We start from the raw sequence: 16,285 nt of genomic DNA, 5'->3' as shown, positions 1-16,285 counted from the left end.
CGAAACGCTTTTTACAACTCGTACAGAAACGAATATTTTGGAGTATATGTTTTTATGGTATTTTCAAAGGTTACAATCTTATTAAATTCTCATATTCTTATATTTACTTCTTGTATGAATTCTTGTATTAAAACTTACATTTTATTCTTATGTTTATTCTTGAGGAAGAGTTAGTGCATTCCTTTGGATGAAACCGATGGTAGAAACATTCTAAACATAGAAATTCCGAACACCATGAGCATCAATCGAAGGAAGTTTACCACAGTGGCAGTTCTTCGTATGAATCTCACTCGAGAAAGAAACGTCGTTAACATTGTTGATGATTTCACACGTTGGCAATAATTTCTCGACAAACCAAGCATAACGGACTACTTTACCAAAAACTGACGCTTGCAGCTGATTATGAACCAAGATACGCTGCAGGAATTTCACCGAAAACAGTTTGAAGCAATTTTCTCATTCATTTTTTCTTTAATTCATTGACCAGACATACAGTTACTAGACGATTAGCGACAGCGTTATTTCAGCACACATTGAAATCATTGCTGTCGTAATCTCCTACGGACATGGGTAGATGAATTAAACCAAAAATAAAAATAATAATCGGATTTCGAGCACAGGGTACAAAATTGAAGCCGTGACGTTAGCCACTGTGCCACCATTTCCGTTAACCTGTTTATTGGCTAAAAGGCACATTAAATAGCTCGAAAACTTTGACCTTCGTTTTGTCACAAGGGAAACTCCCCGTCGCACCCACCTCAGATTTAGTGGTAAGTTGGCGTATAGGATATCCCGTCAAAAAATTACATAGATCAAGCTTGAAAACAGGGAGAAGGTGTACTGAACTTTGGAAGAAAAAAGAAGGCTAGAAACAGTGAACGGTCCGAATTTAATGTGTCAATATCGAGGAACGTTAACGACCGTTTGGTCTTGGTTTTGTGGTCACGGTGTTGGACTACGATAGGGGAGCTCCTGGTTTAAATCTCCTTCTGTCCTTTTTCTTACGAACTTCCCGTCCGGTCATTGACGTGTCTGTTCACTGTATTCAGATTTGTGTTTGAGTCACGGCGTAATGTCACTTTGCAACAGCGACGTGTAACGAAGGGACCTCCAGACGTACGTACCTCCCATTTGTTCTACACAGGTACCACATGTTATGACTCTTGCGTCCCGTTTTACAAGATTTGACTCTTGAATTAATGTAAATGACGTGTGACTACGGCCTCCCGTCGGTTAGACCGTTCGCCGGGTGCAAGTCTATCGATTTGACGCGACTTCGGCGACTTGCGCGTCGATGGAGATGAAATGATGATGATTAGGACGACACAACACCCAGTTCCTAAGCGGAGAAAATCTCCGATCCAGCCGGGAATCGAACCCGGGCCCTAAGGATTGACATTCTGTCGCGCTGACCACTCAGCTACCGGGGGTGGACGACTCATGAATTACTTTGTTGTAACATAGCTCACACCCGTTTATTTTTTGTTTACATTTCTGTGAAAGGTCAATGCGGCATCTGGAGTCCTGTCACTGTTCAATACATTTACTTGGGACGGAAGTATTTCTTACCATGTGACTCATTTTCTGCGATGAATAGTGAGAGCAGGTGACATGCCGCATAGACTTCCCACAGAAACGAAAACGAAAAATAAATGGGTGTGAACTATGAAGTAATTCAAGAGTAAAAACTTGTAAAAAAGCAACGGAAGGAGCATAACATGTAGTATCTGTGTAGAACAAAAATAAAGGTACGTACGTCTGGAGGTCCCTTCGTTGAACGTCGTGTCCGGCCATCCTGATTTAGGTTTTCCGTGATTTCCCTAAATCGCTTCAGGCAAATGCTGGGATAGTTCCTCTGAAAGGACACGGCCGACTTCCTGCTCCATCCTTCCGTAATCCAATGGGACCAGTGACCTCGCTATTTGGTCCCTTCCCTCAAATCAACCAACAGTTAGACGACGCTGTTTCAAACTGACATTACGGACCGGACGGAAATTTCGTAATTTTCTGAGAAAAAAAATTGGGATTGAGTGAGGTTTGAACCCGGATCTCCCCGGCACAGTCCAATACCATGACCACACAACGACGACACAACAGTTGGTAACGTTCCTCGATGTTGCACATGGCAAATTTGGACAGTTCACTGTTTCTAGTTTTCTTCTTTTTTCCACAGTTCAGTACAACTTCTTTTCTCTTCATGCTTGATCTGAGTTCAGTTTTTCACGGACTGTCCAATGGGCCAACTTACCACTAAATGTGAGGGGGCTGTGATGAGGAGTTTCTCTTGTCAGAAACAGTATCTGCGGATGGGCCGAGACATGTGATCGCTCATTTTGACCCCTCTACTTCTGAGCCAAGTTTCTAGGAAATCGGGTTATGGTACTTGCCGTGTTCGCTGCGTTGATGTTACCCGTGTGAAGCCGCTAATTTTTTGTATATTTTATTGTTATTTTTACGCTTGTTAAAAGTTGGGGTGGTGGTAAGTTATATTGGGGGGGGGGGGGTTGAGAGTAACAAACTGTGACCCCCCCCCACCCAAAGAACCCAACCCTAAAGCCCGAAATACTAAATGTCTTTTTCCAAAGGTGTTTCACAGAGGAAGACTGCATCGTAGTTCCCACTTTAGATTGTCGCACAGATGACAAAATGGTAGATATCGAAATAGCCGACAGAGGGATTGTTGTTGTTGTTGTTGTGGTCTTCAGTCCTGAGACTGGTTTGATGCAGCTCTCCATGCCATACAGTAAAGCTGCATGTCCTCGGGAAAAATTACGGCTGTAGTTTCCCCTTGCTTTCAGCCGTTCGCAGTACCAGCACAGCAAGGCCGTTTTGGTTAATGTTACAAGGCCAGATCAGTCAATCATCCAGACTGTTGCCCCTGCAACTACTGAAAAGGCTGCTGCCCCTCTTCAGGAACCACATGTTTGTCTGGCCTCTCAACAGATACGCCTCCGTTGTGGTTGCACCTACGGTACGGCCATCTGTATCCCTGAGGCACGCAAGCCTCCCCACCAACGGCAAGGTCCATGGTTCATGGGAGGGGGGGGGGGGGGGACAGAGGGATAGAGAAACAATTAAAATCGCTCAAAAGAGGAAAAGCCGCTGGACCTGATGGGATACCAGTTCGATTTTACACAGAGTACGCGAAGGAACTTGCCCCCCTTCTTGCAGCGTTGTACCGTAGGTCTCTAGAAGAGCGTAGCGTTCCAAAGGATTGGAAAAGGGCACAGGTCATCCCCTTTTTCAAGAAGGGACGTCGGACAGATGTGCAGAACTATAGACCTATATCTCTAACGTCGATCAGTTGTAGAATTTTGGAACACGTATTATGTTCGAGTATAATGACTTTTCTGGAGACTAGAAATATACTCTGTAGGAATCAGCATGGGTTTCGAAAAAGACGATCGTGTGAAACCCAGCTCGCGCTATTCGTCCACGAGACTCAGAGGGCCATAGACACGGGTTCACATGTAGATGCCGTGTTTCTTGACTTCCGCAAGGCGTTCGATACAGTTCCCCACAGTCGTTTAATGAACAAAGTAAGAGCATATGGACTATCAGACCAATTGTGTGATTGGATTGAAGAGTTCCTAGATAACAGAACGCAGCATGTCATTCTCAATGGAGAGAAGTCTTCCGAAGTAAGAGTGATTTCAGGTGTGCCACAGGGGAGTGTCGTAGGACCGTTGCTATTCACAATATACATAAATGACCTTGTGGATAACATCGGAAGTCCACTGAGGCTTTTTGCGGATGATGCTGCAGTATATCGAGAGGTTGTAACAACGGAAAATTGTACTGAAATGCAGGAGGATCTGCAACGAATTGACGCATGGCGCAGGGAATGGCAATTGAATCTCAATGTAGACAAGTGTAATGTGCTGCGAATACATTGAAAGAAAGATCCTTTATCATTTAGCTGCAGTATAGCAAGTCAGCAACTGGAAGCAGTTAATTCCATAAATTATCTGGGAGTAGGCATTAGGAGTGATTTAAAATGCAATGATCACATAAAGTTGATCGTCCGTAAAGCAGATTCCAGATTGAGATTCAGTGGAAGAATCCTAAGGAAATGCAGTCCGAAAACAAAGGAAGTGGGTTACACTACACTTGTTCGCCCACTGCTTGAATACTGCTCAGCAGTGTGGGATCTGTACCAGATAGGGTTGATAGAAGAGATAGAGAAGATCCAACGGAAAGCAGCGCGCTTCGTTACAGGATCATTTAGTAATCGCGAAAGCGTTTCGGAGCTGATTGATATACTCCAGTAGGAGACTGCAGGAGAGACGCTCGGTACGGTTGAAGTTTCGAGAACATACCTTCACCGAGGACTCAAGCAGTATATTGCTCCCTCCTCCTACGTATATCTCGCGAAGAGACCATGAGGATAAAATCAGAGAGATTAGAGCCCACGCAGGGGCATACCGACAATCTTTCTTTCCATCTGCAATAAGAGACTGGAATAGTACGTAACACTTGCTACTTACGGATGGTGTAATACATTATGAAATTCAAACTTGACGTATGTCCCCACATACACATTCACATTCACTCTCATCTACTCCCACCATAACACAAAATATAAATATCAACTTTTAAAGTATTATTTCCATTACGAAAGCAAAATTATTACAAGTTTAGAATCAAAATTCCTTAAAAATAACTTGCGCACACTGAGAGTGCCGTTATTGTTTTCCAATAACAAAGAAACTTAGACTGTCATGATTCCTATCTAAATTTACTTTACTAAGTGTCGGTTAAGTACTTTTTTAATAGGTTTTTTATATTTCGAAAACTTATTATTCGCATGGAAATCTTACACACTGATCTTCTAAATTATAAAATTTCCTATACCAAATTTGAAAACAAAGAGATCATATTTATCATAGTTATTTAGTTTCTTAGGTGAGATGAATAAGTGATCTTAGTATGCTCCTCACAGAGCAGTTCTCACGCTCCGCACACCGCGACAGATGGCATTATGACGCCAGCAGCCGACTACACAACGGCCGGGGCTGGAGCCTTCATTGCCAGCCTCCAATACAGCTTCACCTAAGGGAATAGAACTTGCTACAAAACTCTGCAGCCGTGTAGATAGCTGCGACGTTACAGCAGTCCAACACCATGACCACACATTGGCGACACAACAGCTCCTAACATTCCTCGATATTGCACATATCAAGTCTGGACCGTTCACTGTTTCTAGTTTCCTTCTTTTTTCCACAATTCAGTACAACTTCTTTTCTCTTCATGCTTGATCTGAGTTCAGTTTTTCACAGAGTATCCAATCTGCCAACTTACCACTAAATCTGAGGGGGCTGCGATGGGGAGTTCCCGTTATCAGAAACAGTCGAGTATCTGCGGATGGCCCGAGACATGTGATCGCTTATTTTGACCCCTCTACCTCTGAGCCAAGTTTCTAGGAAATCGGGTTACGGCACTTGACGTGTTCGCTGCGTTGATGTTAACCGTGTGAAGCCGCTAATTTTTTGTATATTTCATTGTTATTTTTACGCTTGTTAAAAGTTGGGGTGGTGGTAAGTTATATTGGGGGGGGGGGGGGGGGGGTTGACAGTAACAAACTGTGACCCCCCCACCCCAAAGAACCCAACCCTAAAGCCCGAAATACTAAATGTCTTTTTCCAAAGCTGTTTCACAGAGGAAGACTGCATTGCAGTTTTTTTTGTGAAAATGAAACACTAATTTTGAATTGAAAAGTAAAAACTTTTTATTCAAAGTACTGACCATTGCTTTCTATACATTTTGACTACCTTACTGGCAATTTGTGGACACCACGCCAATAGAAATGTTCGTCTTTTGAAGCAAACCAATCAGACACCCAATTTTCTACTTCTTCGTAGAAATCGAAGTGTTCCTCAGCCAATGCGTGTCCCATTGATGAAAACAAATGTTAGTCGGAAGGGGCCAAGCCTGGTGAATACGGCGGATGGGGTAGCAGCTCCCAGCCAAGTGTTTTGATTGTATCCTGAACCAGTTTTGCTTTGTGTGTAGGTGCGTTGTCGTGTAAAAAAACCTTTGCCATGTCTTCTGGCCCATTCTGGTCTTTTTTCGATCCATGCACAGTTGAGCTACAGTCGCAGGTTTGAATCCTGCCTCGGGCATGGATGTGTGTGATGTTCTTAGGTTAGTTAGGTTTAAGTAGTTCTAAGTTCTAGGGGACTGATGACCACAGATGTTAAGTCCCATAGTGCTCAGAGCCATTTCAACCATACATAGTTGAAATTAATCATTTGTTGCCTGTAGCGAATAGTATTCACAGTTTCACCAGGTTTTAGAAGCTCATGACACACCACACCTTTCCGATCCCACCAAACACAGAGCATTGTCTTCTTGCCGAATCGATGTGGTTTTGCAGTCGATGTTGATGGTTGTCCCGGATTAACCCATGATTTTTCCCGTTTAGGATTCTTAAAATAAATCCATTTTTCATCGCCACTAACAATTCGATGCAAAATTGATTTTCTTTCATGTCTTTGATGCAAAATTTGACAAATGGTTTTTCGGTTTTCCATCTGTCTTTCATTGAATTCATGTGGCACCCATTTTCCACACTTTTGGATCTTTCCCATACCTTTCAAACGGTCAGAAATTGTTTGTTGTGCAACATTTAGCATTGCTGCCATTTGCTTCTGACTCAAAGTATCATCTTCATCCAATATTGCATGCAATTCGGCGTCTTCGAACTTTTTTGGTGGTCTTCCACGTTCTTCATTTCTTACATCAAAATCATTATTTCTGAACCGTTGGAACCATCTTTTGCATGTTGCTTTTGATAGAGCACGATCATCATATGCCTCGACAAGCATTCGATGCGACTCTGCAGCACTTTTTTCCAAATGAAAACAAAAAATTAACGCTTTCCGCAAATCATCACTTTCTGGTACAAAATTCGACATTGTTAACGCGATGAAAACATATGATGTTGTTTGTTCCATGACTTGATGTATACTAAATATCTTTGACAGATGTCATACAAACCAAACGAAAAAAAAATATTAAGGCTCGCTCAGAACAAATGTTCCCTATCGACACATTTGTATCTTAACGCTCATTTCATACCGGTACGCCTGGTATATTGGGGGGGGGGGGGGGGTGAGAGTAACAAGCCGTGACCCCCCTCCCCAAAGAGCCCAGCCCTGCAGGCGCCCCCGTTGTGAGAGGAGTCACTGGTGTTGTTGCAGGGTGTGGTGCCTGCCCGGACAGAACACGACGCGCGCGCAGTGCGAGTCTGCGGGCTGCTGCTGGGACGGCGGCTCGTGCTTCCACCCGCTGCCGGCAGAGCACGGCTACCGCGCGTCGGCGTGGCGCGACCCGCAGGCGGCGCTGGAGGCTGCGCTCTCTGCCGCGGGTCTGCCGCTGACGGCCCGGCGCGACCGCTCGCCCTTCGGCTCCGCCTCGCGGCCGCTGCGCCTCTTCGTGCGCCCCAGAGACGCCGACTCGCTCGCCGTCCTGCTCACCGGAGACGCCGTCGACGTGAGTGCCGTCGTTTCTGTCTCCTGCTGTTGCTTGTTGTGCATTCAGACCGACGCTGGTTCGAAGCGTCTCTCCGCGATAACCTACCCCGTGATTGTCTCTTCATCCCTCCTTAACTATTGCGCTCTACAGTGATTAATCAAAACATTATATCGAGTTACCTTCCATTAGGAATATGGGTGCACTCAACGACTGTGATAAGACTTCCAAATGATAGAGCACAGCAAGCACTCGTACTTTTCTTTCAGGTTTTATTATGCAAATCAAGATTTCGGCGCCCAAACAACAGGGGACTGACGTACTAGGACATTGTAATGTTATGTGAGCCTCACTGCCCTTTTATTAACTACTTTGTGCCTAATTTTATTCTGAGAAGCTCAGTAATGCATGTAAATACCAAGTGAAGCGCAGCCGGACAGCAAGAAACTCTTTAGCTCGCAATCCTCGCAACGACAGTAGTTGTGAATCTTTGAGTCTTTCTTTCTTTCGCGCGGGATCAGCCGAGCGGTCTTGGGCGCTGCAGTCATGGACTGTGCGGCTGGTCCCGGCAGAGGTTCGAGTCCTCCCTGAGAATGGGTGTGTGTTTGTCCTTAGGATAATTTAGATTAAGTAGTGTGTAACCTTAGGGACTGACGACCTTAGCAGTTAAGTCCCATAAGATTTCACACGCATTTGAACACTTCTTTCTTCCTTTCACTTGCGCCTTTGTCCTGCAATGGTCGCAGGGTCGGCGTGTTTACAACGGAATTGGCAAGGTTCATTGAAATGGGTGGCCGGATGCCCTTCCTGCCGCCACCCCATAGCCCCCAGGACGGAATCAGTGTACCCCAGCTGTCTGCCTCTAGTGTAAACCGTGAAAGAGTGCAGAAGTGTTACAAATGTCTGCGTGTCGTGTAACTGAGGCGGGGTGTGGGGACCAGCCCGGTATTCACCTAGCGGGATGTGGAAAACCGCCTAAAAACCACATCCAGGCTGGCCGACACACCGGCCCACGTCGTTGATCCGCTGGGCGGATTCGATCCGGAGCCGGCGCGCCTACCCGAGTCCAGGAAGCAGCGCATTAGCGCTCTAAGCTAACCTGGCGGCTCAGGTGTGAATCTTTGAGTATGCACTTAAATTAAAAAAAAGAGGACTGTTAATATGTATCTTGTGGAAAGAGGGCTTGTTGCTAGGCCGTCGTTCATAACGTATTGTTGCATTTAATGAAAATTGCTATTTTAGTGATAAAACCGAGTAAGTATGTGTAAGAGTTGCGAAACATTTATGTATACAAAATTTTCTGCAAGTGAAGAATAGAAATATCTTCTTTTTGGAAAAGGAGGTGAACTTCATTGCCATCGCCGCCTATCAATCGACAGAACTGTAACTGTACAAAGTTCACTAAAATACAGGAAAGCAAAGACGTAACAACCTCTCATAATTTCTTAATTACAGTAATTGGATTATGTTCTTGTATAAAAGTATGATGCTGAACTCCACTGACCAATTTTGATGTAGCAGCACTTGTAGTTTGAAGGAAGTTTGTGTGCCAAGCAATCTCCTTTCTTACGAAAAGCAGATTGCTGTTTGATCTTATTTACTTACCACAGTGGTCCCTTAGGTATGAAAAGCTACGAAAACTTGGGCTCAAAGCTATCCGCTCTTAAAGAGCAATAACTTCTTCCAAATTATAATACGTCACCAACTGGTGCAGAAGCTGTTCATTAAGGAGGCAGCAACCAGGTACCAGTTACGACTGAAAGTAAAGTCTCAATCAAAAATCAGTTTCTCTCTCTCTCTCTCTCTCTCTCTCCAAACACATATATAAATGGTTCAAATGGCTCTGAGCACTATGGGACTTAACATCTATGGTCATCAGTCCCCTAGAACTTAGAACTACTTAAACCTAACTAACCTAAGGACATCACACAACACCCAGTCATCACGAGGCAGAGAAAATCCCTGACCCCGCCGGGAATCGAACCTGGGAACCAGGGCGCGGGAAGCGAGAACGCTACCGCACGACCACGAGCTGCGGACCACATATATAAATATTCATATTATTATGATAAAAGTCATTTTATATTGGCGCCCGAACAGCATGACAACATGCGTCGATACCATGAAATAGTTCAGTTGATAATGGTTAGGCACTAGCCGAAATCTAGATTTGCCTAATAAAACCTGAAAGAAAGGACGACTGATTGCTGTGCTCTATCATCTCAAAGTCAAAACATTACAGTCGTGTTGGTCCACCATTCGAACGCAAACTGGAATGCAGTTCACCCTTAGGACTAAAAATAGTGAATTCATGTAAGCCCACAGGCAAAGGTTGGCAAGAACAGGAGGAAGGAATACAGTAGAAGACGGGTGAGTAGCTTTAGAAGATGAAATAGTGTGGACAGCAGACAAGGCCTACTAGAAATTCTTGGATAACACTGGAGATGTTCAATTTAATTGACGAAAGGAGAAATATAAAAATGCAGCAAACGAAACAGGCGAAAGGGAATTGGTTTATTATTTGTTCCAGTTTTTGGTGGCAGTCTTTTATATTCGTTGATTTTCCCTATTCCTTGTCTAAAAAGTGAGATTGACAGGAAATGCAAAATGTCTAAACAAGGGTGGCTACAGGACAAATACACTACTGGCCATTAAAATTGCTTCACCAAGAAGAAATGCAGATGATAAACGGGTATTCATTGGACAAATATATTATACTAGAACTGACATGTGATTACATTTTTCAAGCAATTTGGGTGCATAGATCCTGAGATATCAGTACCCAGAACAACCACCTCTGGTCGTAATAACGGCCGTGATACGCCTGGGCATTGAGTCAAACAGAGCTTGGATGGCGTGTACAGGTACAGCTGCCCATGCAGCTTCAACACGATACCACAGTTCATCAAGAGTAGTGACTGGCGTATTGTGACGATCCAGTTGCTCGGTCACTGTTGACCAGAAGTTTTCAGTTGGTGAGAGATCTGGAGAATGTGCTGGCCACGGCAGCAGTCGAACATTTTCTGTATTCAGCAAGGCCCGTACAGGACCTGCAACATGCGGTCGTGCATTATCCTGCTGAAATGTAGGGTTTCGCAGGGATCGAATGAAGGGTCGTAACACATCTGAAATGTAACGTCCAATTTTCAATGTGCCGTCAATGCGAACAAGAGGTGACCGAGACGTGTAACCAATGGCACCCCGTACCATCACGCTGGGTGACGAATACACGCTTCCAATGTGCGTTCACCGCGATGTCGCCAAACACGGTTGCGACCATTGTGATGCTGCAAACAGAACCTGGATTCATCCGAAAAAATGACGTTTTGCCATTCGTGCACCCAGGTTCGTCGTTGAGTACACCATCGCAGGCACTCCTGTGATGCAGCGTCAAGGGTAACCGCAGCCGTGGTCTCCGAGCTGATAGTCCATGCTGCTGCAAACGTCGTCGAACTGTTCGTGCAGATGGTTGTTGTCTTGCAAACGTCCCTATCTGTTGACTCAGTGATCGAGACGTGGTTGCACGATCCGTTACAGCCATGCGGATAAGATGCCTGTCATCTCGACTGCTAATGATACGAGGCCGTTGCGATCCAGCACGGCGCTCCGTATTACCCTCCTGAACCCATCGATTCCATATTCTGCTAACAGTCATTGGATCTCGACCAACGCGAGCAGCAATGTGGCGATACGATAAACCACAATCGCGATGGGCTACAATCCACCTTTATCATAGTCGGGAACGTGATGGTACGTATTTCTCCTCCTTACACGAAGCATCACAACAAAGTTTCACCAGGCAACGCCGGTCAGCTGCTGTTTGTGTATGAGAAATCGGTTAGAAACTTTCCTCATGTCAGCACGTTGTAGGTGTCGCCTCCGGCGCCAACCTTGCGTGAATGCTCTGAGAAGATAATCATTTGCATATCACAGCATCTTCTTCCTGTCGGTTAAATTTCCCGTCTGTAGCACGTCATCTTCGTGGTGTAGCAATTTTAATGGCCAGTAGTGTAGATTTCGGCGCGCGAACAACAGGGGACTAACGTACTAGGACACTGTAATGTTATGTGAGCCTTACTGCCCTTTTCTTAACTAATTTGTGCCTAATTTTATTCTGAGAAGCTGAGTAATGTTTGTAAATAGCAAGTGAAGCGCAACTGGACAGTAAGTAACTTTTTAGCGCTGTATCCCCGCAACGATGGTAGTTGTGAATCTTTGAGTATGGACTTAAAAAAAACCAATTGATTTATTAAAAAAAGAGGACTGTTAATCTGTATCTTGTGGAAAGAGGGCGTGTTGCTAGGCCGTCGTTCAGAACGTATTGTCACATTTAATGAAAATTGCTACTTTAGTGATAAAACCGAGTAAAGTATGCGTAAGAGTTGCCAAACATTTATGTATACAGATTTTCTGGAAGTGAAGAATAGAAATATCTTGTTTTTGGAAAAAGAGGTGAACTTCGTTGTCGTCGCCGGCTATCACTAGACAGAATTGTAAGTGCACAAAGTTCACTAAAATGCAGGAACTGAAATGCATCCTCTATAGTTTTCATTCAATACGTAATAACCCCTCATAATTTGTTAATTACAGTAATTGGATTATGTTCTTGTATAATAGCATGATGCTGAACTCCACTGACCAATTTTGATGTAGCGGGACGTGTAGTATGAAGGACGTTGTGTGCCAAGCAGTCTCCTTTCTCACGAAAAGCAGATTGCTGCTTTATCTTATTTACTTACCACAGTGGTCCCTTAGGTATGAAAAGCTGCGAAAACTTGGGCTCAAAGCTATCCGCAATACGGCCATGTACAGAGTCGTACTTTAAATCTTAAAGAGCAACAATTCCTCCAAATTATAATACGTCACCAACTTTTATAATAGTATGGTGCTGAACTCCACTGACCAATTTTGATGTAACAGGACTTGTAGTTTGAAGGAAGTTTGTGTGCCAAGCAATCTCCTTTCTCACGAAAAGCAGATTGCTGTTTGATCTTATTTACTTACCACAGTGGTCCCTTAGGTATGAAAAGCTACGAAAACTTGGGCTCAACACTATCCGCAATACGGCCAAATACAGAATCGTACTTTAAATCTTAAAGAACAATAACTTCCTCCAAATTATAATACGTCACCAACTGGTGCAGTAGCTGATCATTTAAGGATGCAGCAACCAAAATTCAGGTACCAGTTACGACTGAAAGTAAAGTCTCTGTCAAAAATCAATCTCTCTCTCTCTCTTCAAACACATATATAGATATCCATATTATTATGATAAAAGTCATTTTATATTGGCGCCCGAACAGAATGACAACATGCATCGATACCATGAAATAGTTGCATTGATAATGGCTAGGCACTAGCTGAAATCTAGATTTGCCTAATAAAACCTGAAAGAAAAGGACGACTGACTGCTGTGCTCTATCATCTGAAAGTCAAAACATTACAATCGTGTTGGTCCACCTTTCGAAAGCAACCTGGAATGAAGTTCACCATAAGTACTAAAAATAGTGAATTCATATAAGCCCTCAGGCAAAGGTTGACAAGAAGAGGAGGAGGGAATACAGTAGAAGACGAGTGGGTAGCTTTAGAAGATGAAATAGTGTACGCAGGAGTGGATCAAATTGGTAAAACGACAAGGCCTACTAGAAATTCTTGGATAACACTGGAGATGTTGAATTTAATTGATGAAAGGAGAAATATAAAAATGCAGCAAACGAAACAGGCGAACGGGAATATAAACGTCTAAAAAGTGAGATTGACAGGAAATGCAAAATGTCTAAACAAGGGTGGCTAGAGGACAAATATAAGGACTTAGAAGCATATTTCGCTTGGGAAAAGATAGATCCTGCCTACAGGAAAATTATAGAGGCCTTTGGAGGAAATCGAAGCGGCTGTATGAATATCAAGAACTCAGATGTAAAAGCAATCCTAAGCAAAGAAGGGAAAGTTGAAAAGTGTAAGGAATATATAGAGGCTAAATACAAGAAGATGAACTTGAGGACAATATTATGGAAATGGAAGAGGAGGCATATGAAGAAGAAATGGGAGATATGACACTACGAGAGGATTTTGACAGAACACTGAAAGACCTAAGTCAAATTCACCAGATGTGAAGCCGTTGGAATACGACTAGGGCGCTATCGGGCCCCAGAATTGCGGCCGCAAACCTGCGGTCCGTAATTTAAGGAAATTGTGTGACCTATGAATAGACACGTGGCGCCATACCCCTCTGGAAGCACCCAGCATCTGTCGAATGCTAATCGCACGTTTAAATAAGAATAGCATTACAGCCTACTACGGACCATGTTTACGTTTATTAAATATCTGGAGGCTATGGATCCCCACAAATACAAAATTTTTATCGAGAGCGTTTCTCAGTACGTATAGTTGTTTATAAAAGTAAGGTTGATTTTAATTAGTTCGATTTTAATTTACTTTTCTAGTATTTTACTATCGCTCTTTTTCTTTTTTGTTTCCAACTGTAATACTTATTCTACTGTGTCAAATTTCAGCGTAAGATTATACTTGTTAATGAACAGATTAGGCCAGCATTTTAAATTTTTAAATTAAGTATATGAAATATTGAAAAATAAATTTTTGTTACCGCTGGAAGCCATCAGACAGGATACCTGCAACTCAGACTGTGGCCCGTGTTAGTCGTTTAGTAGTATACAGTATATAGTAATAAATAGGCACAAAAGCTTCCAAGTCCCGGCTGCAGGTTGTCTGTCAAACGGCTTCCAGGGGCAACAACATTTTAATTTTCAATATTTATTATAATTATTGACCGAATTTAAAAAATTTGAAAGATATCACAAACAACTTAACACAATAAGTATAACAGTATAGTTAGAGTCTGTGTATATGTCTTGATGCAGCGTAAATCAAGGCGGGCAAATTACCCAGAACATATCCATACAGTATTTCAGAATGAAAGATTTAGACTTTAGCTGAATAGCTGCTTCTTCTCTAAAACACTGCGCAGACTTAGGACTTTTGCATAAAGAAATTAAAGGTCACAGGCTTAACTTGCTAGAAGAATTAGAGATTTTTAAATATTTTACTCACAAAGATGGATCAGATTCGAATGAACAGGTGCAACTCAAAAATAGAAATTTCCTAGGTAGTTTCAGACCCCCAATTTTGTTAAAGTAACACAGAAATGGCTTGATCTTTCATATGACTATAGGATATGTCATTTTTCTCGACTTTTAATTCTAGTGGTTACTTGTGTTTCTTCTTTGTTATGATGTAACTATATTTCTAGAGGTATATTTCTAGACGTTTAATGTTCATAAGTTTTTAGATATGTTGTATTTCAGAGTTATACACGTTTTATCTTCTTCCCCCTTCCACCACCACCATCTCTCTCCATCCCTACTTTCCTTCCCTCCCAGTACTCCGTTCCTATTCCCTTTTCCCCGCTCCCCCTTCTTCTACTCTGGTTCTTTTTGCTAATGTTTCTATTTGCACTATTCACAGTTTTACGTAACTTGTTTTTACCACAATGACCTTTTCTAGATGATAACTTGTTATTTATTTCCATTTTATCAATTTTAGACATGTGCACAGTTAGATATGGTCTGGTTTTTAATGTCACAATTTTATTTTAACGTTTTAAGCAAGTTTAGCGTGATGAAGTTTCATTCACTATCGCGTGTACCCTGCTTGCGCATACTAGTAGTGCCAGAAGTATTCCTTAGTCCGAGTATTGCATACCTGACGCTGGATGCACTAGCTGTACATTGATTACGAAATGCCAAATGACAACAGCCATGTTGCGCATGTGTTAATTATTATGGAGACGAAAAATTATATTTGACTGGCGCTTTTAGGTTATATTTTACTGTACCTCAGCCACAGCGTGTAACCCACTACGTTCGAATAATTTTGTTATATTCGTAAAGAGATATTATTGTTCCTTTGTATATACAAACATATCTTAACATGTTTTCACTGTTAAGTTATTTAGGTTGTCAATATTTCCTTCTGCAGAAGACGTTTTATAAAATCTGAAACCATGGTAAAGGGGTTTTAATAAACCTTCCATTTATCAACTGATTGCCTGTTTATTATTTCTACAAGAAGACTAAGGGTATAATTCTGATACATTGTACCAGCTCAAACACCTGTTGACTAAAAATTTTCAACAATCGGCAGAAATCTTATTTCCACCCACTTTAACTCAGTCTATAGGGAATGTGAGCTATCTTTATTGCATCAAAATATTCGAGGATCAAAAAGTAAAATTAATGAATCAATTATCTGCATTGATAAATTTGAGTCATCAAATCCCATTGACATAATATGCCTCTCTAAACATCGTGTGGGCACTGGCTTAGTTGTGTAAGTGTTACAGGATTTGGGTTAGCATTCAACTTAATTCCTACCATAAAGTCCCCAATCGCTTACGAACAGCCTTTGTTAATATCTTTGTAGAAAGGTCTAATGAACATAATTATATTACAAAACCAGTAGTCAGTGGCCGCTCAGACAATGACACACGGTCCTTTTGTTAAATGTTAATACCAAGCAGGATATTAAATCTATTAAATCTGAATTAAAGAGGGTGGTTAGTAAGTCAAAAATTGATTATTTTAGGACATCCCCTCAAAGACATTAACTGGAGGGATGCATACAGTGCTAATGGCATGAATGAAAAATACATCATTTTTATTAAGAAAGTACTTGTCTCATCTGAACACTGTTTTCTCCAGAAACTAACCCAGATTAAACCAAACTGTACCAAGAAATCATGGATTACTCGAGGAATAAAGGTATAGAGTAAAACAAAAAAATAACTATTGCAAAT

The 16,285-nt window shown here is 42.3% G+C and overlaps 1 protein-coding gene across 1 annotated transcript in view; it reads left to right on the top strand.

The window, feature by feature from the left end:
• Positions 1-16,285, top strand: part of LOC126412921 (uncharacterized) — a 224,791-nt gene that overhangs the window by 57,690 nt on the left and 150,816 nt on the right. Inside the window, exon 4 of the mRNA XM_050082810.1 lies at positions 7,203-7,494. Within this exon, the coding sequence (XP_049938767.1) occupies positions 7,203-7,494 (292 nt within the window). The remainder of the gene's footprint in view (positions 1-7,202; positions 7,495-16,285) is intronic.

Source organism: Schistocerca serialis, chromosome 7 (genome assembly GCF_023864345.2).
Source record: "Schistocerca serialis cubense isolate TAMUIC-IGC-003099 chromosome 7, iqSchSeri2.2, whole genome shotgun sequence".
NCBI classification, from domain to species: Eukaryota; Metazoa; Arthropoda; class Insecta; order Orthoptera; family Acrididae; genus Schistocerca; species Schistocerca serialis.
The sequence above is the reverse complement of the archived record's forward strand: the minus strand, read 5'-3'. Positions and strand labels throughout refer to the sequence as shown.